General features: G+C 37.5%; 1 protein-coding gene across 2 annotated transcripts in view; it reads left to right on the top strand.

The window, feature by feature from the left end:
* Positions 1–24,969, top strand: part of LOC131543330 (cellular tumor antigen p53-like) — an 87,569-nt gene that overhangs the window by 33,569 nt on the left and 29,031 nt on the right. For both annotated transcript variants that reach the window (XM_058780565.1, XM_058780564.1), the window contains exon 6: positions 13,421–13,533. In XM_058780565.1, coding sequence (XP_058636548.1) covers positions 13,421–13,533 — 113 coding nt within the window. The remainder of the gene's footprint in view (positions 1–13,420; positions 13,534–24,969) is intronic.

Here is a 24,969-nt window from a genome sequence, read left to right as displayed (position 1 = left end):
ATACATGAAGAATGCAGGAACAGAAACGTTAAAATATCGATTCTGCTCGGAGTGAACCGATTGAATTTTTTTTTTTTCGTTTTCAACCCCTGATATATACAGTGTGTGCAGAATTATTAGGCAAGTTGATATTCTGGTCATATTTTTTTTCCAAGAGTATTTTACCAATTCCAAACCACATCAATCTTAATAACGACTATTGATTTTGTATTTAATCATTTATAAGTGATATATAATTGTCCATGAAGGCTGAAAGTCAAAAACTCCTTATTTCAGGTGTGCAGAGTTATTAGGCAGGTTTTCTTTTACAGATAAAATGAGCCAAAAAAGAGACTGAACTCAAGAATAAAAGTAAAAAATTTATTAAATGTTCATGAGATGGATGCAATACTAATGCAATAATAGAATTAGCAAAGTTAAGGCATGACCATTGGGCAGCGAAATGCTCATTGGGTCAGCACGGTAAGAAAAAAACAGGTGGAGAAGAAAAGACACGTTAACTGCAAAATAATTAATATGAAAAATTGGGTGAGAAACCATCAGGAAATATTTAGTCTCCAGCGCCATCATTTTCCAGAACTGCAATCTTCCTTGAGTTTCCAGAAGTGGAATGTCTCAGGTTCTCAGAGACTTTGCTTGGGTAAAAAATTCTTTAAAATGACCCTCACTTAATAAGAATAACATTCTGAAGTGTTGAGAATGAGAATGAGCTTTATTGGCCAGGTATGTTTACACATACAAGGAATTTGTTATAGTGAAAGAAGCTCTACAGTGCAACAGAAAGACAGCAACAGGACAGGACACAGATAAAAAAGAATAATATACAAATAGGCAATGTACAAAATGGCAAAAAAAAAAAAAAAAAAACACAATATACAGTGCCCTCCAAAAGTATTGGAACAGTAAAGACAAAATTCCTCTGTTGGCTGTGGAGTCAAGACATTTACAAATATGATGAAAAGATGAATATGAGACAAAACTACAGAATGTCACATTTTATTATTAGCTGTTTCAACACACACGTTTTGCCAAATAAAAAGGACAGAACTTTTAGAGTTCATCCCACCATTTGATGCAAGCATAAGTATTGGGACAGATTAATTTAAGGCAGATGTAAAAGATTAAAAGCTATTATTTTGTTGCAGACAGTGTTAATTTTGGCAGGCATTTTTGATTTAGTCTTGGTCTTTATCTTGAGACGAAAATGCTTAATAGTCTTAGTCACATTTTAGTCATTTGAGTCTTTCATAGTTTTAGTCTAGTTTTAGTCGAAGTTCATTAGTTCATTACTTTTAGTCAAAGTCCCGTTAACAACATTTATTTTGGTAGCTATTTTATATGTAGTATTCAAACAAAAATAGGCATCAATTCTTCTCTCTTTAGACCAAATCAATTAAGCTTATGAGAAATTTGAATCAAGGATTGAATTTGGAAAAACTGGAATACATTTTCATTTTTTGGTAGAGATACAAATTAAACTCATTTTTCAGATACAGTAGCTTTACTTAATTATACATTTATTTAACATCTTTTGTTGGTTAACATTTATGACACGGATAGGAATGCTGTCCCTTTAAGACGGAAGGCATGCATGTAATACTGACACGCATTCAGTTTTCACCCACCTGTTTACGCTCACTTAAGCTATAACCGACTGTATTTACGTGAGATACTCTGACTCTACACAATAGACATTTTAACTGCTGTGTGTGTATTTGAGCACCGAGAACTGATCGCGCGCTGTATGAGAACTGAAGAAGTGGAGCGTGCGCGAGAGAGAGCACTTCTATCAGCGCGATTCCGCCTATCCCGCCGTCACTAACTTGAAGTTTATCGATAACGAACTGTGACTCCCGGGAAAAACGGGACGTCTGGTCACTCTATCCCTAAAAAAAACCCTTCAGGTGCTGAGGCCATTGTTTCAGATCGATAGTTGGCGTTTTTATAGCCTATCCGTCCGCTGCGGCTGCCATACTGAGACTAGATATAAACGCCCCTCATCCCATTGTAATCCAATGACAGAGACGCACATTTTGAAAGACAATACAGTTAACTTAGCCTATAGGATGTATTTTGAATGTCCGGTAGTCCTCAAATAACATTTTAGTCCTGTCTCGTCTTGTTAATGAAGACGCGGCATAAATTTCGTCATAGTTTTTATCATCAGATATTAATTTTAGCTCGTCAACGTCTTGTCTTAGTCACAGAAAAAAGGTTCGTTGACGAATATTTTTCGTCTTCGTCTTTGTCGACGAAATTAACACTGGTTGCAGATCCCTTGCGTACAATCACAGCAGTGAGTCTGCGTCTCATAGACATCACCAGACTCTTGGTCTTATCCTTTGAAATGCTTTTCCCAGCCTTTAATGCAGCCAATTCCAACTGTTGCTTGTTTTGGGGAGTTTCTGCCTTTAGTTTCCTCTTCTTCTGATGAAATTCATGTTCAATCGGATTTAAATCTGGAGATTGATTTGGGCAATCTAAGACTTTACATTTTTTTTGCCCTGATAAACTCCTTGACTGAACTGGCAGGGTGTTTTGGGTCATTGTCCTGATGCAATATGAAGCACTTCCCAATGAATCTGGTGGCATTTTCTTGAATATTGGTTGGCAAGATGGTTTTGTACTCTTCCAAATTCATTCTGCTACTGTCATCGTACATTAAGTCATCAGTAAAGTTGAGAGGGCCTGTTCCAGAGGCAGCCATACATGCCCATGCCATGACAACACCTCCACCATGCTTTACAGATGAGGCTGTATGCTTGGGATCATTGCAGTTCCCTTTTTTCTCCACATTTTTGCTTTCACATCACTTAGATAAAGGTTCATCTTTGTCTCATCAGTCCATAAAAACAGTTCCAAAACTCTTCTGGCTCACCTTTGTGCTTTTTTTGCAAGCTCTAATCTTGTCTTTCTATTTTTGGTGCAGGTCAGAGATTTGTATCTTGCTGTGTAGCATCTGTAATTCTGTCAAAGTCTCCTGAGGACAGTAAATTGTCAGAGCATCACCCCAGCTTTCTGGAAGTTGTTGGTGATTTTACAGACACGTCTTTTAGGATTCATTTTCACAGCTTTTATGATTTGTCTGTCATCAACTACTGTTCTTTCTCAGCCGATCAGGTGGTTGTTGTTTGCTGGTGTCGTTGGTGGTTTCCAAACTCTTGATTTCTCCATGCCCTTTGTTTTTGCTATAGCTCTAATTGACTTCCTCTTTTCTTTTAGCATCCAAATTGTTTGAAAGAAAAGCAAAGTCAGCTCCCTCGTCTTCATCCTGGTTTGTGTGTGTCATCATCGAATGCAAGATTCACAATGCAGAAGTAATGGATATAACTTGATACGACACATTCCCTGCTTTTAATATCTGAAGAATTAATGCAACAGGACACAGCTGATCACTTAGAAAGACCTGTGAGGCAACTGTTCCAATACTTATGCTCACATCAGATAGGGGGATGAAACTCTAAAAGTGCTGAACTTCTTAGCTGGTAAAACATCTATGTGTTGAATCACCCAATAATAAAATGTGACATTCTGTAATTTTGTCTCATATTCATCTTTTCATCATATTTGCAAATGTTTTGACTCCACAGCCAACAGAGCAATTTTGTCTTCACTGTTCCAATATTTATGGAGGGCACTGTATAATGTAGACAGTTATGTGTGTACAGGTCTGATATGTGCAAATTTGAAATGAGAGAAAAAAAAAAGTATGTGTGGTGAATAAATAATGTATAATAGTGTTGTGTATTCCATGTTTAATGTCAAATGTTCATGAGATGGATTGCTTGGGGGAAGAAACTGTTTCTGCGTCTGGTCGTTCTGGTGCTCAGAGCTCTGTAGCGTCAACCAGACGGTAACAGTTCAAAGAGGGAGTGTGCTGGATGTGAGGGGTCCAGAGCCAGCCCTTTTGTTCACTCTGGATAAGTACAGTTCTTGGAGAGTGGGGAGGGTTGTACCAATGATTCGCTCAGCAGTCAGGACTACCCTCCGTAGTCTTCTGAGTTCAGATTTGGTTGTTGAGCTGAACCAGACAGTTATTGAAGTGCAGAGGACAGATTCAATGATGGCGGAGTAGAACTGTTTCAGCAGCTCCAGCTGGCAAAGGAAGTACAGCCTCTGCTGGGCCTTTTTCACAATGGACTCAATGTGATTGTCCTACTTCAGGTCCTGAGAAATTGTGGTGCCCAGGAATCTGAATGGCTCCACTGCAGTCACAGTGCTGTTCATGATGGTGAGTGGGGGGAGAGCAGGGGGGATTCTCCTGAAGTCCACGATCATCTCCACTGTTTTGAGCATGTTGAGCTCCAGGTTGTTAAGACTGCACCAGACAGCCAGCTCCTTAACCTGTCCTGGATGAGGCCGATCAGTGTGGTGTCATCTGAAAACTTCAGGAGGTGACAGAGGGGTCTTTAGATGTGCAGTCGTTGGTGTACAGGTAGAAGAGCAGTGGGGAGAGGAGCTCTAGTTCTGATCGTACGGGTGCTGGATGTGTATTTTCCCAGCCTCACTTGCTGCTGCCTGTCTGTCAGGTGTCTGGGATGATGGTGTTAAAAGCGGAGCTGAAGTCTACAAACAGGATCCTCGCATAAGTCCCTGGTCTGTCCAGATGCTGCAGGATGAAGTGCAGTCCCATGTTGACTGCATCATCCACAGACCTGTTTGCACTGTAGGCAAACTGCAGGGGTCCAGTAAAGGTCCAGTGATGTCCTTCAGATAAGCCAAAACCAGTCTTTCAAATGATTTCATGGCCACTGATGTTAGAGCCACAGGTCTGTAGTCATTAAGTCCCGTAATTTGGGGTTTCTTTGGGACAGGGATGATGGTGGTGACACACCGTCTGGGCCTGGTGCTTTTCTTCTTTTGTTCTTTCTGAAGACCTGGCACACGTCATCTTCGCTGATCTGAATTGCACGTGTGGGGGAGAGGGGGGTTGCTGGAGTTGTTAATGGTTGTGTGGAGAGGTGTTCAGGGCAGGTGGGGGGTGTTTTTTCAAACCTGTAGCAGTACTCATTCAGATCGTCTGCCAGTTGTTGATTCTCCAGAGTGCTGGGGGATGGTGTCTTGTAACTCGTGATATCTTTCATACCTTTCCACACTGAAGCAGAATCACTGGAAGAGAATTTATTCCTTAGCTTGCCAGAATAATTCCTCTTTGCCACTCTGATCTCCTTTTCCAGTGTGTATTTGGTCTGTTTATACAAGACTATATCTGTAAGCATCTTCTTTGGCCTGACGGAGCTGTCTGAGTTTTGCAGTGAACCATGGTTTGTCGTTGTTGTAAGTTAGATGAGTCTTGGTAGGAATGCGCACATCCTCACAGAAACTGATATAAGATGTTACAGTCTCTGTGAGCTCGTCCAGATCGTTTGCAGCAGCTTCGAAAACAGTCCAATCAGTGAGAGAGAAACAGGCATGTAAAACCCGCTCTATTTCATTAGTCCATCTTTTAACAGTTCTTAATACAGGTTTAGCAGATTTAAGTTTCTGCCTGTAGGTCGGTATGAGATGAACTAAACAGTGATCAGAGAGTCCTAAAACTGCCCTTTGGACAGAGTGATATGCATCCTTTATAGCTGTGTAACAGTGATCCGATATATTACGGTCTCTGGTGGGACATGTGATGTGCTGTCTGTATTTTGGCAGTTCGCAGGAGAGATTTGCTTTATTAAAGTCCCCGAGAATGATTAAAACAGAGTCCGGGTGTTCACAGAATCTCTGTGATCTGATCAGCGAGTTTCTGTAAAGCTGAGCTCACGTGCGCTTGCAGTGGAATGTAGACACTCACGAGAATGAACGAACAAATCTCCCGCGGCGAATAGAACGGCTTGCAGTTAATGAAGAGTGTTTCTAGATCAGAACAGCACATCTTCTTTAACAGTTACATCTGTACACCACCTCTCATTAATGTAAAAGCACGTCCCGCCGCCGCACAATTTCCCCGTTGATTCTGCGTCGCAATCTGCTTTGATCAGCTGGAAGTTAGGCAGATGTAGCACGCTGTCCGGTATGGTGTCATTCAGCCAGGTTTCTGTGAAACACAGAGAAGCAGAGTTTGAAAAATCCTTTTTTGTCCGAGAGAGCAGGAGGAGTTTGTCCGTTTTGTTGGGTAGAGGGCAGAGATTCGCCAAATGGATGCTAGGCAACGCCATTCTAAATCCGCGCTGTCTGAGCTTCACAAGCGAACCGGCTCGCTTCCCCCGTCTGCGCTTCCTGAAGCGTTTGACCAGGAAAAACAAACAAAAAGGTTTTAGGAGCTCATTTTTAATCAATCCTGCAAGACAGACTTTTCATGATAGGAGATTAACTAAAATGAGCTCCCAAAACTTACTGCCAGATTCTGGAAGATAAATTCTTCAAACAGTGGTACAAGAGGATGTGATGCTGGTCCTTCAAGAGTCACTCACAACTTATCTGTCCATAAAGCCTATACAAAATCAGTTTTCATGTATTTCACAACACTTCAGAATGTTATTCTTATTAAGTGAGGGCCATTTTTAAAGAATTTTTTTACCCAAGCAAAGTCTCTGAGAACCTGACCTTTGCACTTGTGGAGACTCCAGGAAGGTTGCAGTTCTGGAAAATAATGGTGCTGGAGACTAAATGGTTTCTCACCTAATTCTTCACCTTAATTCTTAATTCTTTTGCAGTTAACATGAATCATTGGTACAACCCTCCCTACTCTCCAAGAACTGTACTTATCCAGAGTGAGCAAAAGGGCTGGCAAAATCACTCTGGACCCAGCACACTCCCTCTTTGAACTGTTACTGTCTGGTTGACGCTACAGAGCTCTGAGCACCAGAACGGCCAGACACAGGAACAGTTTCTTCCCTCAGGCAATCCATCTCATGAACACTTGACAATAACGTGGAATACACAACACGCAACACTATTGTACATAATTTATTCATCACACATACTTATTTACATTTCAAATTTGCACATATCATACCTGTATATACTGTACATAAGTGTCTATATTATATATTATGTTTTTGGTTTTTTTGTACATTGCCTAATTTGTATATTTGTATATTCTTTTTATTATCTGTGTCCTGTCCTGTTGCTTTCTTTCTGTTGCACTGTGGAGCTTCTGTCACTATAACAAATTCCTCGTATGTGTAAACATACCTGGCAATAAAGCTCATTCTCATTCTCTTTTCTTCTCCATCTGTTTTTTCTGACCATGCTGACCCAATGAGCATTTCGCTGCCCAATGGTCATGCCTTAACTTTGATAATTCTATTATTGCATTAGTATTGCATCGTTCTCATGGGCATTTAATAATTTTTTTACTTTTATTTTTGAGTTCAGTCGCTTTTTTGGCTCATTTTATCTGTAAAAGAAAACCTGCCTAATAATTCTGCACACACTGTATGTATGTTTGTGTGTATATACATATATATACATACATACATACTAGGGGTGGGAATCGCAGGGTACATCACGATACATGGCTCACGATAACAATAATATCACGTTACAGGGATTCTGCGATAATCAATATATTTCTAGAAAATCCTATAATGATACATCACGATATCTGTCTAACAAAATGCCTGTGAAAAGGTTAAGTGCAAGTTTTCTTTCTTTATTCAAGTCCACACTGTTAGAAAACTGAAAAAAGTGATGTAAATGAATTTTAACATGTTGAGTAGGCTAAATTAATCATTTTATTCTTGTACTTATTAAAAGCTTACACTTTTCTTTTTCTCTGTGTGTAAGCAAACACATTTTATCAATGTGACTAATGTGTGACTCAATCTCTTTATCAAACAGAAAAAAACTAGATAGATAGATCGATATAATATAAACCTGGTACATTTCAAAATTTACCTGGAGTGCTTTCTCAACCTTTCTACTCCTCTCATCATAAAAACGGAGCCTCACGCGAAGAAATAGCCGTTCACATCTTTTGCGCGCTCAGGTTTGTTATTTCAAATGTAGATGCGCGGCAAGCACACACACTGCACACTTCTGCGTCTCTGACAAGGTTTTGTTTCGTCCTCCATGCCATACGTGCAGATTTATGCTTCTGCCGGTCGGTGCCCACTGTTCACACTGCATAACGCGCACTTGTAATATCTGAGAGAGAGGGAGAGCATCCAGTGTTGTTCACATAAAACTGGACGCACAGGCGGCGAGCTCTTATATACTCATATAGTGACGGAAATCCACCCGCGATCCGAGTGGAGAGCTTAGGCTACTCATGAACTGAATATGCGCTCTGCAATAATAACACGATCGCACCTATGGTCCACGCTGATAGCTGTTCTGGGGCAGCTAGTTTTCATCTCCATAAACATATATAGCTGTAAAGCTAATAGAGTGGCTGGAAATCTATTTATACTTCGGTTCCTCGTGCTTCCCCATCTTCATAGAGAACGCAGATCATGGTTGCTCAGAGCGCTTTTGGATAGAAGTTGGAAATGGCACGGCCGCGATTTTCACGCATTTTTAGAGCTGTGAACAGGAAAGCCTATTTAGAGCACCTTATTATAATAATTAAAATATCGATATTTGGTGCCAGATATCGATTATCGTATCGCACTGAGAAGAATCGCGATATATCACCATATCGATTTATTGTCCCACCCCTAATACATGCATACAGTGGTGTGAAAAAGTGTTGCCCCCCTTCCTGATTTTTTAATTTTTTGCATGTTTGTCACACTTTAATGTTTCAGATCATCAAACAAATTTAAATATTAATCAAAGATAACACATCATGCAGTTTTTAAATGAAGTTTTTTATTATGAAGGCCCTGTGTGAAAAAGTGCTTGCCCCCTAAACCTAATAACTGGTTGTGCCACCCTTTGATCATTTGCAGCAACAACTGCAATCAAGTGTTTGCGATAACTGGCAATGAGTCTTTCACATCGCTGTGGAGGAATTTTGGCCCACTCTTCTTTGCAGAATTGTTTTAATTCAGCCACATTGGGGGGTCTTCGAGCATGAATGGACTGTTTAAGGTCATGCCACAGCGTTTCAATTGGATTTAAGTCCAGACTTTGATTTGGCCACTCCAAAACCTTAATTTTGTTTTTCTTAAGACATTCAGAGGTGGACTTGCTGCTGTGTTTGGAATCATTGTCCTGCTGCATAACCCAAGTGCTTGAGCTTGAGGTCACAAACTGATGGCCGGACATTCTCCTTCAGGATTTTCTGATCGAGTGCACAATTCATGGTTCCATCAATTATGGCAAGTCATCCAGGTTCTGAAGCTGCAAAGCAGCCTCAGACCATCACACTACCACCACCATGTTTGACTGTTGGTATGATGTTCTTTTTATGAAATGCTGTGCTGGTTTTACGCCAGGTGTAAGGGGACACACACCTTCCAAAAAGTTAAACTTTTGTTGCATCAGTCCACAGAATATTTGCCCAAAAGTCTTGGGGATAATCAAGATATTTTTTGGCAAATGTGAGACGAGCCTTTGTCTTCTATTTGGTCAGCAATGGCTTTTGCCTTGTAACTCTCCCATGGATGCTGTTTTTGCCCAGTCTCTTTCTTATTGTTGAATCATGAACACTGACCTTAATTGAGGCAAGTGAGGCTTGCAGTTCTTTAGATGTTGTTCTGGGTTCTTTTATGACCTCCTGGATGAGTCGTCTTTGTGCTCTTTGAGTAATTTTGGTAGGTCGATCACTCCTGGGTTCACCACTGTTCCAAGTTTTCTGACCATGGTTAGCTGGAGTCCCAAAGCCTTAGAAATAGCGTTATAACCCTTTCCAGACTGATACATGTAAACTATTTTGTTTCTCATCTGTTTATGAATTTCTTAAGATCGCGGAATGATGTGTTGCTCTTTAAACATGCTTCACTTTGTCAGACATGTTCTATTTAAGTGATTTCTTGATTCGACAGGTCTGGCAGTAATCAGGCCTGGGTTTGGCTAGTGAAATTTAACTCAGCTTTCTAAAATAATGTGGTTAATCACAGTTCTTTCATGATTTAATAGGAGGGGGCAAGCACTTTTTCACACAGGGCCATGTGGGTTTGGATTTTGTTTTCCCTTCATAATAAAAAAACTTCATTTAAAAACTGCATGTTGTGTTTACTTGTGTTATCTTTGATTCATATTTAAATTTGTTTGTTGATCTGAAACATTAAAGTGTGACAAACATGCAAAAAAATCAGGAAGGGGGCCAACACTTTTTCACACCACTGTATATATATATATTAGGGGTGTCAACGTTAACGCATGCGATTAATGAAAAATTTTTACACGTTAATATTTTTTTAACGCAAATTAATCGTTTGAGGTTTGACCCCAGCTTCCCGTCATCGCAGCATGGAAGGTTATCTATCATTGTGTGATGAGGGTACAGCGAACCAGTGTTGCCAGGGCAGTGGCACAAGTGGGCTATTTTGAAAATACAGTCGCGGAAAAAAAAAGTTCTGAGTAAAAGCGAACTATTAATCTCATAAATTGTCTAATGTAGCATGTTAGCTCTAATGCAGCTGCAGAACAGGTCCAATTCTTCTTCATAATGCATTTTGTCATAATACTTCATGTAAGGTCGCAAGAAATGTTTTGTTGTATTTATTTAGAAATATTTTGTTAATAGTTGGGTAAATGTATACTGGGATTGAAGCGATGAGGCTTGGTAAACGTTTTATTGCCAGTATAAAGGCTGATAATGGCTGAATAAAAATAAAAGAATAATAAGGATTATGTCTCATACCTGGCGGAATTTGGAAAGGTTTTGTTTCCTTTAACTAGTTTGTCATGCGTTTCTTTTTCAACACACTTACATTTACTTTTTCAATACATTTAAATCCTAGTATTTTAAATTTGCGATTAATCATGATTGTATGTATATGTGCCGTCAAATGATTTATCATGATTAATCACATCCAAAATAAAGGTTTTTGTTTACATTATATGTGTACGCATACTGTATATTTATGTATATGTAAATACACACACACAGAGTATATATTTTAAAAATATTTACGTTTATTCATTTATATATTGATATTCTTATATTTTATATTATATATAAATATATTTAATATATAAACAACACATTTTTCTAAAACATATACATACATGTGTTTGCATTAATATATACATAATGAATATACACAGTATACACATTATGTAAACAAAAACTTTTATTTTGGATGCGATTAATCACGATTAATCATTTGACAGCACTAATATATATGTGTGTATATATGTATGTGTGTGTATGTGTATATATATATATATATATATATATATATATATATATATATATATATACGTGTGTGTGTGTGTGTGTGTGTGTGTGTGTGTGTGTGTGTATATATATATATATATATATATATATATTAGAGGTCGACCGATAGTGGATTTTACCGATAGCTAGGTTGGACCACACTGGCCGATACAGATTAATCAACCGATAGTTTTCAAAATGGATACTGAAAGAGAGCTAGTGCTTTACTTTGGAATACAAATATTAATATTATTTACTATATTGATCATTAAAGTTATTTCATAGTTTGCTAATGTTAAAAGAAGAAACTTTAAAATTTAAAAATGTAGTCTATTAGTAGCTAATAGTGAATGTTGAAATGAACACTCTAACAAGGAACCATACTTCTACAGTTTTCATTAATGCTAGGAATGGACTCTTATTGTTAAGTATCACCATTTAATTTCAACATTCATGCTTAAAGATGGCCATATTTAAATACCTACACAAGGCCATAGCATTAAAATTACATACATATGGATATTGTATGTGTACTCACACACTTTATTTTTTAACACTTGATAATTATCTAATCAAGAAAAAAAAAAAAAAAAAGTTAGTCACACACTAAAGCGCAGCGCTGCGTCTAGGAGAACTCTGAGGTATCACACACACACACACCAGACGCTTTACGTTCAAATCAAGTGGCGGTCTAAAACAATTTATTTAATAACCAAACGGACATAAGTTTGCTTCAAGAATGAACAATGTGGCATAAATGAGTTTGAAGTTCGGTGTTTAAAAAAACAAACAAACAGAGCAAGCGGAAAGAGAACGCGCGATCTGTATTACAGCTCTCTACATGAAGCATACAGACTTTATTAGAGCCACAGAAAGAGAAGCGTTTTGCTGAAAAATGCACAATACATAATTTATAGCCTAGGGTGAAGTCATTATGTACATTCACAACGATTTGGGACAAATATAATGTAATTTAATAGAAAACTATGTGAATAGCGCTCTGTTTCGCGGCAGGCTTTTCTGTCGGCTGTATTTAAATGCGAGTCTGGAGTTTCCCGCTCTGTGCAGCGCGCAGTGTCACGTGTCAAAATAAACAACACGTGCTGTCAGTGATTTCTGCCTCTAGCGGCCGCTCTTGTACTGTATAATTCCAGTCCTGTATAATTTCTTGTACTGGACCCTTCTCAGCCACTCCAGCAACGGTTGCAAACCGGAAAACTATCGCCATGGATTTTTGCCGATAACCGATAGTTGTGGCAATCAACTATCGGTGCCAATTAATCGGCAAAACCGATGAATCGGTCGACCTCTAATATATATATGTATGTGTATGTGTATGTGTATATATATATATATATATATATATATATATATATATATATATATATATATATATATATATATATATATATATATATATATATACATATATACCTACATACATACATACATACATACATACAGTCAGTCAGTCATGGCCAAAAATATCGGCACCCTTGGTAAATATGATCAAAGAAGGCTGTGAAAATTAATCTGCATTGTTAATCCTTTTGATCTTTTATTTTTTTAAAAATCTCAAAAATCGAACCTTTCATTGGATAAGAACGATTTAAAATGGGGGGAAATATTATGAAATAAATGTCTTTCTCAAATACACATTGCACACAATTATTGGCACCCCTAGATATTCTTATGAGTAAAATATCTCTGAAGTATATTCCCATTCATATTCACAATTTTGAGCACTCCAGGGTGATTATGAACATGAAATTATCCAGCCATGGCTTCCTGATTCACAGAAATATAAATAGGAGGGAAAACAAAGCACAAATTCCCTTAATCATCCATCCCAATGAGAAAAACCAAAGAATATATTTCTGATGTGCAGCAAAAGATAATTGAGCTTCACAAATTAGTGAAGTGGCTTTGAGAAAAGAGCTAGAGCTCTTCCTATTTCCACCATCAGGGCAATAATTAAGAATTTCCAATCAACATAAAATGTTACGAAAATGCCTGGAAGAGGACATGTGTCTATATCGTCCTAATGCACGGTGAGAAGGAGAGTTTGAGTGGCTAAAGACTCTCCAAGGACCACAGCTGGAGAATTGCAGAAAATAGTTGAGTCTCGGGGTCAGAAAACCTTGAAAAAAAAATTGTCAAACAGCACCTACATCACCACAATTTGGTTTATTGTTTGACCTCATCTTTTCTCAGGTGTTTCCCATCGTAGCCATCTCATCCGTGTGGAGGGCAGTCAGAAAGTCCAGTATCATGAGGATCCAAACACCAAGAGGCATAGTGTGACGCTGCCTTATGAGTCTCCACAGGTACCCCAGAATTTAATACACGGTTCACAAATTCTGATCTATTGGCTTTTTACTCTCGTTACATGAAACATATCAGGAGATTCATTTTGCAGCATCATTTTATACATAAAAATATAGGAACCTTTTTAAATTACAGTCTCTGAAATACTTGATTTCTTATATTAATTGTATTGTTTTTTGCAAAATCCAAAACAAATGTAAAGAAAAAAAAATTGATTTACAAAATATTTTTTCCTACAATCTGTAAAAAATTACTGAAAATAATTGTTAAAGGGGTCATTGGATGCAAAATTCACTTTACAAGTTGTTTGAACATACATGTGTGTTGGAAGTGTATGCACACATCCATCCTATAATGATAAAAATCCACCCAGTTTTTTTTTAAATCCCCTTTCTCAAATCAGGCTGTTCAGAGATTCCTGTCAAAATGACATAGTTCTGTACAGGCCGCTCCCACGATAGTTGATTGACGAGACAGTCTTACCTTAGACCCGCCCTGAGTGAGCTGTCATCAGTCCACCATTGTGTCGACTCCAGTGCAAGGGAAGACTAGAACGTCTCCAATTAAGTGATTTGAGGTGTTATGTTGTTGGATGTAATAATGAATATAGCAGTTGTCATTTACTCCCGACATCTGAGCTGCTGAAGAGGCAGAGCATTAACGTTATTTTCATTTTGAAGGGAATGCGCCGATCCCAATCTGCCTAAATGCATCTATATTAGTGCGAATCATTTGTAATCCAGCTTCATCTAAAAACAGAGCTGATTTTGACATGGTAAAAAAAGGTACACTACCATTGAGAAATTTAACCAAAGTATGTTATAGACTTTTCATTAAGGCGCTCAAGAATCATATCAACTTGTGGAAAATCGGCATCCGATGACCCCTTTAAATGAAAGAAAAAAAAAAAACGAAAAAAAAACCTTAGACCACCTTAGACCTTGACATGAAACTAAAAACTGGTTTCCACTATTTGTCAAATTTGGCAGAATTCCCAAAGATATTATATCTGATTCTTTACAGGTGATTCTGTACAGGTAGGTAGACGCAAGTCGATCAGATAAGAGAGGACTAACATTTTTCTTTCACAAAAACAGCATATTTTTCTTACACAGCAAAATTGCTGGTGTAAAAAGAACACCCACAGTGTCAAATTTAACACCAGCAAAGTGTCTATATGTGTCCACACTATAGAGTGTAAAACACCCTTTATGTGTAAATTCAACACTCATTATTGTTAATTGTTAAACCTATTCAACATTATTCATTGTTGTTTCTGCACTACACCGTGTGTTAGTATTCAATTATAGTGTTAATTTTTAGCACACTCCTTTTAAGATCAACACCAGTGTAATTTGAATATAACAATGATGAGTGTTCGAAATACTGATTTATAATAGCACTTTTGTTAATATTTGGTTGTTTCAACAAAATTAAACGGCAGGACATATTTGCAGAAAATATTGCAAAAATTTTATTGAGGTACACCACATTTAACATTCACATCCAAACACTGCATTTCACTGCATATAAAAACCTTTACAATTTGCAGTTAATTCCAATCTGGAACAAAAACACAACAGGGAACAATGTAAGTTCTCTCATCACTGTCATATGAAAACTGCCCGTCATATGGTCTATAGTATATCAAATCATCCACACAAATGAGAGTGAAAATATTAGCCACCTCCTCAATACAGAATGCATGCACATGCTCATCAAAACACACTGTAATTACATTACTGGCCAAAAAAAAAGCTTGTCCATCTTTTACAAAAACACTGATAATCTTATTAAAAACTGGCATTTCATTTTCAACCGCAGAGCAAACATACATTCCAACTTGGTATTCAGTTCCATAGTTTTTTACCCAGGTTGTAGTGGAGACAGTGGGTACATTCCAAGTTTCAGTTAAAAGCTCATTACCCTCCAGAGTGCAAGTAGAGACTTCATTAAAAGGACCAAACTGAAATCTTTTAAAATAAAAACTCTCCCAATGAAAAGCCAACTGATGTTGATTTTTCTTGGCCAATGTTTTGGTTATGTTTTTAAAGTTCTTTACAGACGACTTTAAAAAAAAGTTATGCTTCCCTTCGTACCTCATGCACCACATGTGTATAAGTGGACCCACTTCCCTAATACATCTAGGATAATGGATCATTGGGTGGTGCTTTGGAATCAATCTTCTTTCAGGAAACATGAACTTAAAAAGTTAATGATGATCAGAAATTAAATGCTTCAAAAAAAAAAAAAAAAGTCACACCGTGTTACAACTGGCGAGAATACAATGTTCACTATCTGAATCAAAAGTAGTATCAAATTCCAGTAACCATTGTCCGTGTTAATTAGATCTCCAAAGATCAAGGGGGTATTGCGCAGAAGGCACAATGACTGAATAGCATTGAGGCCAAGATCATTGCTGCCATCATCAATTTTAACTCCACTTGGTCTGTTCTTTCTTTCACTGTATCCATAGTTGAAACTCTGAACCCTTTCCGAAAGTGTCCAATGAAATGCAGTCTTAAACCAAGTACTGAAAAAGCAGCTTTAACTCGTAGTGCACAACTCCTTCAAGCAAATCGTGCATAATGTCAACAGCATAATTCTCTGAAGAATGAAAAAACTGTAATGAATTGAGTGGACAACTTCTCTTAAGGCCAAACAGTGGTGCAAGAGTGGGAATCCTCCTACACCACAGCGTGACAAAAAAATAAATAAATAAAAGACATTAACATTACATATCAAATGTAACTGTGATCAAATACCAGTGCAATATTTAAATTAGACTGATGATTATTTTATTGGTCACTTACCCATACTTCTGTACCGAATCAGCCACAAAATCTTTTGACACATTGCAGTCAGAAGGTTCTTCTAAGAATCGCTTTTTGCGTGCCTTTGAAGATTGTGGAATCACTGTGGAATCGGAACTTTCTGATTCCACTGATGAAAATTACAACTCAGGGCATGAGGGCTCAGAGAGATCGGTCGCAGCTTGCGGAACATTATCTTAGAATCACACACAGCACACAAGACAATATGAACATTAAAAAGACAGATGCTATCATCATGTATTGTGAAGAAAGATTCCAAACTAGATTATACATTTTTGAACATGGCAGCAGGTCATGAGTTTCTTACCTGATTTATCACCATCCAAAATTTTGAAGGACACCTTCGATGTTCTCACAAGCTCATCAAAAATATCAGCATCAACATCAACTCCAGTAGAGTCTTTAAGAACCACATTGGCTCCATGCGGCAAGTTGAACTTTGCAGAAGCTTAGAGGTAGAAACAAATACAATTCGATTTTATGTTCAAACATACTGAAATGACAACATTTTAATCACTTGGTATGATTTTCAAATGCAAGTAATTTTTTTTTTTTAATCTAATATATAATAAAATAACTATTCAGATCAGTAGGATAGAATTACAGTCAAATGTATTGAAAGATACAAAGATTTGTTAACATTACTATATTTTTTTAAACCAAGCTAGGTGTTTTTCCAAGTGTTTGCCATAGTAATGTTATGTCAAACAGGCATCTAGATGACACAAATATAAAAAAAACTAAAGCACAAACAGAAACACCGCTACATCTAACTCATAAAATAAACTTTTTAAACCAACTAAGCAAGTTTCGCTTATAAATGATTAAACTGAGTGATGTTTTTGTCCTGATAAAGTGTTGGTTTGGTGATATTTCTCATGTTTGCGTCCATAAAAAAGCTTATAATAATATCCATTGTGTGGATAAGTTTGGCCTAAAAAACATAGCACCACCATCATATGAAACTCTGAGCCTGCCATTGAATAAGCCCTGCCCACTAGAGCGGAGGTGGTCCTGCAGGGCTTGGATGGATGCACCACATGGGCTTTCAATCCTAGGGTCGATGGAGGGCAGAGATGTACATCGCCCACCTCTTCCATCTTGCCATAACCCTTCTCTTCAGTGAGGTGTGGGTGGCAGAAGTGGAGGAATGAAAGTGCGCCAAGTAGGGGTCACGCCACATCCTGGTTTGTTCATTGTGAACTTCCGGGAAGAACGGAGTTGGCCTCTGGCGGGAGGATTGTTGATAGTACCCTGGCAGGTACCACTCATCTAAGTGGCTGTGGGCGGGCTGGAGCCGACCAATCCAAGCTCAGGTTGCCTGTGTTGAGTCTTTGGGAGAAAGGGTGCCAAGATCGCCTCTGGAACACGCCTACTCCTATGCATCTGAAGTTGTCAGCAACATGGATTCATCTAGTGTTGGGCGATATGCTCAATTGTCAGTCTGTGAGATCACTGATACACAATATTATAGTGCTAATTTATTAAAAGGTGCAATAGGACATCTTGGAAAATGCTAACTTTAGCCTGATAGCAGTGAAAGCGTACGTCCCACCCTCCCTGTAAATTGTCATCCAAAGCCACGCCTCCTGAACGCGTATATGCACACAAACCAGACGACCAGAGACAACATTACTACAATACATCATGTGTCATTCACCGGTGAGAAAACTTTATAGTACAGTTAGTAACAGTGCTACTATTCCAGGAAGGAAGGTCAGGTTGTTGATGTTTTCCTGCCATTCTTGCTCTGTCTGCATAGCGTACGTGAACATGCTGATAGCGTATCCTGTCTGCGCAAACAAGATGTGCAGAGGTATGCAAATATATATGTGGAGAGGCAGGTGGGAAAGCCTCTCATAATGTTTGGACCGAACATTTTAATTGGACAAACATTTCTTGGTACTACGCCTTCTACAGAATATATAAATACATATAAGTACATTTAGACCACTTAAGTTAAAAACACTGTATTCAGCACAAACTGGCCTACAATAATATGTGAGCAGCATGTACGTACGTGATTGTGTTTTTGAGAAAACGATGTTTATGCATGGTTAGAAAAAAACTAAAATTTTAAAATAACTGAAATAAGGCCATAAAACATACAGAACATTTGTTCACAAGACATTTGAGAACTGGATCTTGTAGCCTAGAATATTTGCTTCAAAATGATCTGAAAATAATCTAACTCACTCGTTCAGAGAAAACAATATTGATTTAAATTTTCTAAATCACTTTTTGAGTAGAAAGGGTCTATGCGAGAGGGCGTGAACTGTCCTGGATAATGCTGTGACTCACACCTGAGAAGACAAAGACCCGCATAATGAGCTCCATAATGAGCCATTCAGTCAGGTATGTGACTGAGAGGGAAGAGTTACAAGAAAGAATGTGAGGAAAAAAGAAATGTGTATACATATAACTATCACATAAAATAACTTGCGAGTGCAGTTAAACCGTTTATTAGGAACAAATAAACAACAGAAGAGTCAAGACATCGTGAGTGCAATATCCAAAACAGTGGCAGGAAACTGGAACCCAGGAAAACAGGAGTCTGCAGAAACTGCATGAGAAACACAAAACAGATGTGAGCAACACAATGAATGGACAAAGACAAAGCAAACATGGTGACAATACATACATTACCGGTCAAATTATTTAAACAGTAAGATTTGTAATGTTATTTATTTATTTTTTGAGTCTTCAGCTCACCAAGCCTGCATTCATTTGATCCAAAGTACAGCAAAAACAGTACATTATATTTATTATAATATATAGGCCTACATATTTTTACTATTCAAAATAAATAAAGCATAGAACATATAACTATCCTCACGTCGTGCATATTTCAAATGTTGCACTCGATTTTGCACATTTTATTCTGGAGTTATAGTTTGGGAAAAGTTCAACTATTAATGGCGTTCAACTTTGTCACAACAACACATTATCGAATGCCAATAAGAAACATTACTTACTCGGTATAAAATATCTCCTCCTCAGCCGGCTCCAGCTGCGCTCGCATTTGGTTTGTGAGGTAAACACAGCTTTTTCCTCTCAGCGTGTTCTTCCAAAACTGAAAAGTATCTGAGATGAACGCGTTGCTGCTTTGTTTACGGTGGTGTGGGCGTTTACATGCCGCATGTCTTGCGTGGAGATTTGTAATAACAATAGCGCGAGCAGCGCGTGGGCGTGACAGTTCATTTTAGTGACATGTTTCAATAAGCAGTTCGCGGAGACGGAGAAGACAGAGAGCGCACCCTGTTTAGTTGTTGTCATGTGTATACAAATAAAAGTAGACTCCTTACAGATTCGAATGGTGTATTGCTCTTATCTGTTCGATCAAAAATGGCAGAGAAATTCAAGCTCATTTCGGCCTTATCAGGAAAATCTGCCTCAAAACGTGTATCTGCATTTGTCGACCCCAGAGGGTTAAGCCTCGTCCAGACGGTCAGCCCAAATGTGATTTTTGTGCAAATCCGATTGAAATCTGATCATTTTTAGATAGTCTGAACGGCAACGAACTACATGAAATCTGATTTGTGCAAATCCGTTTCGAGCTACATTCTTATGTGGTTTGGAATCCTATTCAAATCGCATTTCTGGAAATCCGTTTCAGTCTGACCGGTCAGATCGGATTTAGCGTAGGTTTTTCACATCCTCACGCCATGTAAAATGTAAACATGTTAGACGTTTTTGCAGAAAACATGCTGAATATCTTTGCAGAAACAAGCTTGTGTCGTTGCGAGGTGCAAGTCAAGTGGAAAAACACATTATACTGCTAGTACACACAGCTCTTTGAGTTTTGAATGTAGCGGAGACGGCAGCACGGAATAAAGCCACGCATTCCAGCTTCCTGCATTTCTGCCGCTGCCTCACAAGACGAAATATAATAATACAGCACAATTGCGAAGTCAACATGTTGTCATGTCGTAAGACAACATCTATATTGCAAACTGCATTGCTGTTACTGTTGTTTTTAGCATAGGCATAACAATGCAAAGGCATTACCATAGAAACCAATCAACATTCCGTAAATGCGAAAGAGCGCTTATGGACACACAAATATATGAACAGTTGCGATACACTGTGTGGGCAGTCAGTTAATTTTCTTCCCGGGTTGGTGACATCACAAACCTGCTTTAAAGAAGAGGTTGTTGCTATCCCGCCAAAACTAGGGGTGCACGAAAAAATCTATTCATATATGAATCACGATTCTGTCTTTTTTTAAAAAAAAAGGTCTGAACAGAATGCCTAACTTGATAATTTAAAGAAAAAGGTACAGAATATTGTTGTAAGTAACTAGGATATTTAAAATGAATACATTTGAATATGAATTGAAGCCAGTGAATATGTGGTCTTGTGTGCAAAGATGGCCACTGAAGTGCATCATACATTATACAATGAGTATAAAAAGAACACCCCAAAACAAATCTGCAAAGTCTATTATATGCTGTGAGCAAGATCTAATTTTGATGCAGTCTGATAAACATCATCACAATAATCAAGGATTGTAAGTATAAGTTGAGAGACAAGTTTCTTACGAACATTGTATGAAAAACAATTTCTAGATTTATATAAAGTACTAATTCCAAAATTGATTTTATGTGAAATATGATTAATATGTGATTTAAATGAAAATTCAGAATCAAGCCATACTCCAAGATATTTAATAGTATCAACTTCATGCAGAGAAGTGCCGTCTTTACATAATATAGCACAGGAACAACTCTTGGATTTAAGTTTCCGTCTAGAACCAAAAAATCATAGTATAAGACTTAGTTTTATTAAGCACTAATTTATTATCCAAAAGCCAATCCTGTAAGATATTAAAATCATACTGAAGAGATAACTGAATATGTAAAATATCAAAATTAGATACATATATTACGGTGTCATCAACATAAAGTTGAACACTACACTTATTGAGAATTAACGGTAAATTATTAACATAAATAGAAAAAAGAAGTGGTCCTAGTATTGAACCTTGGGGCACACCTCTTTGTTGAACCAAAAAATCAGATTTATTCCCATTTAATACTACACATTGTTTTCTATCATGCAAATATGAATTAAACCGCCTAATTGCATTTTCAGACAGACCAATAGCATAAAGTTTATCTAAAAGTAAATATCGATCAACTAAATCAAAAGCTTTGGACAAATCAAGAAAAATATCACCTGTAAGTTTACCATCATCAGCAGCTGAAAACACATCATTAGTAAACTTAAGTAATGCAGTAGTTGTAGAATGATTGGATCTAAAGCCAGATTGATATGGTGATAAAATATTATTAATATTTAAATAATCTGAAAGTTGTCTGTATATTAATTTTTCAAAAACTTTAGCTATAGAACATATAATAGATATAGATTTGTAATTATTGAGATCAAGTACATCACCTCCCTTGTAAAGTGGAGTGATGCGTGCACTTTTCCAAATAACTGGTATCTCATATGTAGACAAAGACAAATTAAATAACTCAGCAAGTGGATACATAAGAATATGAGAAGATAATTTAAGAAATTTATTTTCAATACCATCCAATCCAGCACCACTAGTACCACTTAATTCATTAAAAGCATTCTGAACTACAACAGGTAAAATCTGTTGCTAAATTGAAAAGAACTACTACACAAAAATGTATCATATATAGTACCGGTATTCAAATAAGAATAACGTAGAACAAACAGAAGAAAAATGCTGATTGAATGATTGAGCAATAGATAAAGAGTCATGTAATATAATATTATTAACTCTAATTTGATTAATTAAATGTTTATCTGAAGCACTGAATATGTTTTTAATTGTATTACAAAAATATTTAGGGTTCTTACCATACTGGAAAAGACATAAGTAGATTTCGCATTTCGTACTTTTGTCATGCTCAAATTTCTCAAGTGCCTATATACAGTACTTCCCAATCAGCATTGCTTCTTGTCTGACGAAATACTGACCATGCTTTATCCCTTAGCCTAAAAAGACTAATAAGTTCAGAATTAATCCAAGGGAGATGATTACCCCCAACCCTAATAGTTTTCCAGGGAGCATGCTTGTCCACAACATTAATGAATTCTGCATAAAGAAAATACCAAGCATCTTGTACATTAGGAATTAAATTAAATCTTTTTTTATTTTTTATATTGTCTGATTTTAATTAATTTAGATGGGGATTTAGGTAATTTAATTTCCCATACACAAAATATAATAGAGTGATCACTAAAGCAGTCAGACATAACACCTGCCCTTAAAAATCTGTTAGGATGTGAAACAAGTATCCAATCAAGGAGAGACTGAGATCAAGCAGTAACTCTAGTAGGCTCAGTAATTAGTTGGATAAGATTTAAACTATTAAATATATTTTTTTCTTTATCCGATGATTGATTTTTGATGAATTTTTGTTAAAATCACCAAGTAATATAATTTCATTTTTACCAAAAATAGAATTAATGGTGGATATCAGACAACTGAATGACTCCACTGGTGAAGAGGGTGGTCTGTATATGCTTCCAATAATTATACATTTATTTAAATGAAGAATTACCTTAACAAATATACATTCACAATGTAAAGGATCAACTGAAGGTATAACCAACTCGGATACAAGACCAATAGAAACATAGATAGCCACACCTCCACCCCTGGAGCACCTATCATATCTATAAAGAACATAATTGGTTAGATTTATTTCAGTGTCTGAAACACTGCTATTTAGCCATGTCTCAGAGAGTGTAACAATATCCGGTTTGTTTAAATCAACCCACACACAAAGTAAATCAATTTTGCACACAAGACTTCTAATATTCAAATGAATAATTTTTAACCCCTTAACCTCATCCAGCCTGAAAATATAACACAATAATAATGACACTGATCAGATATAAAATCAAAGAATAAATGAATCCAAAAAAAATATTGCAAGGGTGCAGAAACAAACAAAATAAATAAATCACAACAAAACAAACAAACACACATAAGTACCAAAAAACAAACAAACAATCAAAAACAACAAATAAACAAACAAATACCACAACACTACTCAAGAGCGACCCAGCTACCCCAGACCCTATAACCCAGAGTATTCCAGGAAGCAAACCAAATACAGAACCTACAAATAAACTCAACTCAAGCATTAATAAAAAATAACAATAAAGCGTAGCTTTAAAAAACAAAAACAAACAAAAAAAATCTGTCATTCCAAAATAATATTATTTCAACACCCCAACAACAACCAATAATAATATATGTGACTATGTTACAGCAAAGTAGCTAACTTTATTTGGCCACAAAAATCAAGCAGGGCATGGATGACATGAAAGCAGCTTCAGCTTCTTTGTGACAGTTGAAACGTTTGTTCTAAAGTCTGTTCTACCTAATTTCCATCAACATGTTACATGTGCAACAAGGGGGGAAAATACACTGGACCATCTTTATACTAACATTACAAAAGCATACACTGCAGCCCCCTTACCTCACATTGGCAGTTCGGACCACTTAACTGTACTACTTAGGCCTGCGTACAGGCCGCGGGTGAGAAGAGAGCCACCCACAGTGAAGGAAATTAGAGTGTGGCCACAGGAGGCCATTTTATCCTTACACGGTTGCTTTGAATGCACACAGTGGAGCATCTTTAGGGATGCTGCAACATCTGGTGACGGTATAAACCTGGAGGAATATACAGAAGCTGTGCTGGGTTTTATAAACAAGTGCACTGATGATGTGACTGTTAAAAAATGTATCAAGGTGTACTCTACCAATAAGCCGTGGCTGACAGGTGAAGTTTGCTCCTTACTGAGGCTCCGCGATGCTGCATTCAGATCCGGTGACACAGTGGGGTATGCAAGAGCAAGGAGCAACCTGAAAAAAGGTATTTGCCAGGCAAAAAAGGCCTTTGGGATAAAGCTGTCTACTCAGTTTACCAACAGCAAGGATACGAGATGCTTATGGCAGGGATTTCAAATGGCCACTGGCCATAAACCTACAGAAAAGGTAATGGGCAATGATCCTTCTCTTCCTGATGACCTCAATGAATTTTTTTCTCGGTTTGAGGTTAAGAACACCGGAGTTGCATATATGCAGGAAGAGCCTTCCGTTCACCAGGCACTGCAGCTGACAGTAGACAGCGTGAAGAGGGTCTTTACTAAGATCAACCCACGGAAAGCAGCTGGGCCTGACCATATTCCAGGTTGCGTGCTAAAAGGTTGTGCTGAGCAATTAAAGGATGTATTTTGTGACATATTCAACATCTCTCTCAGCCAGGCCAGTATACCCACTTGTCTAAAAAGCTCTACTATTATTCCACTTCCAAAAAAGTCCAATCCATCCTCAATGAACGATTATCGTCCAGTAGCCTTGACCTCTATTACTATGAAGTGTTTCGAGCGTCTAGTGATGAGTTACATCAGGTCTTGTCTTCCAACAAATCTGGACCCACTTCAGTTTGCGTATAGAGCGAATCGCTCTACTGAGGACGCCATCTCCACCCTGCTCCACCTCACACTGACACACCTGGAGAATAAGAACACCTACACCAGGATTTTACTAATGGACTTCAGCTCAGCATTTAATTCAATCTTGCCTCAACAACTGGTGGAAAAGTTGTT

The sequence above is a fragment of the Onychostoma macrolepis genome, chromosome 07, assembly GCF_012432095.1.
Source record: "Onychostoma macrolepis isolate SWU-2019 chromosome 07, ASM1243209v1, whole genome shotgun sequence".
Classification (NCBI taxonomy): Eukaryota; Metazoa; Chordata; class Actinopteri; order Cypriniformes; family Cyprinidae; genus Onychostoma; species Onychostoma macrolepis.
The sequence above is the reverse complement of the archived record's forward strand: the minus strand, read 5'-3'. Positions and strand labels throughout refer to the sequence as shown.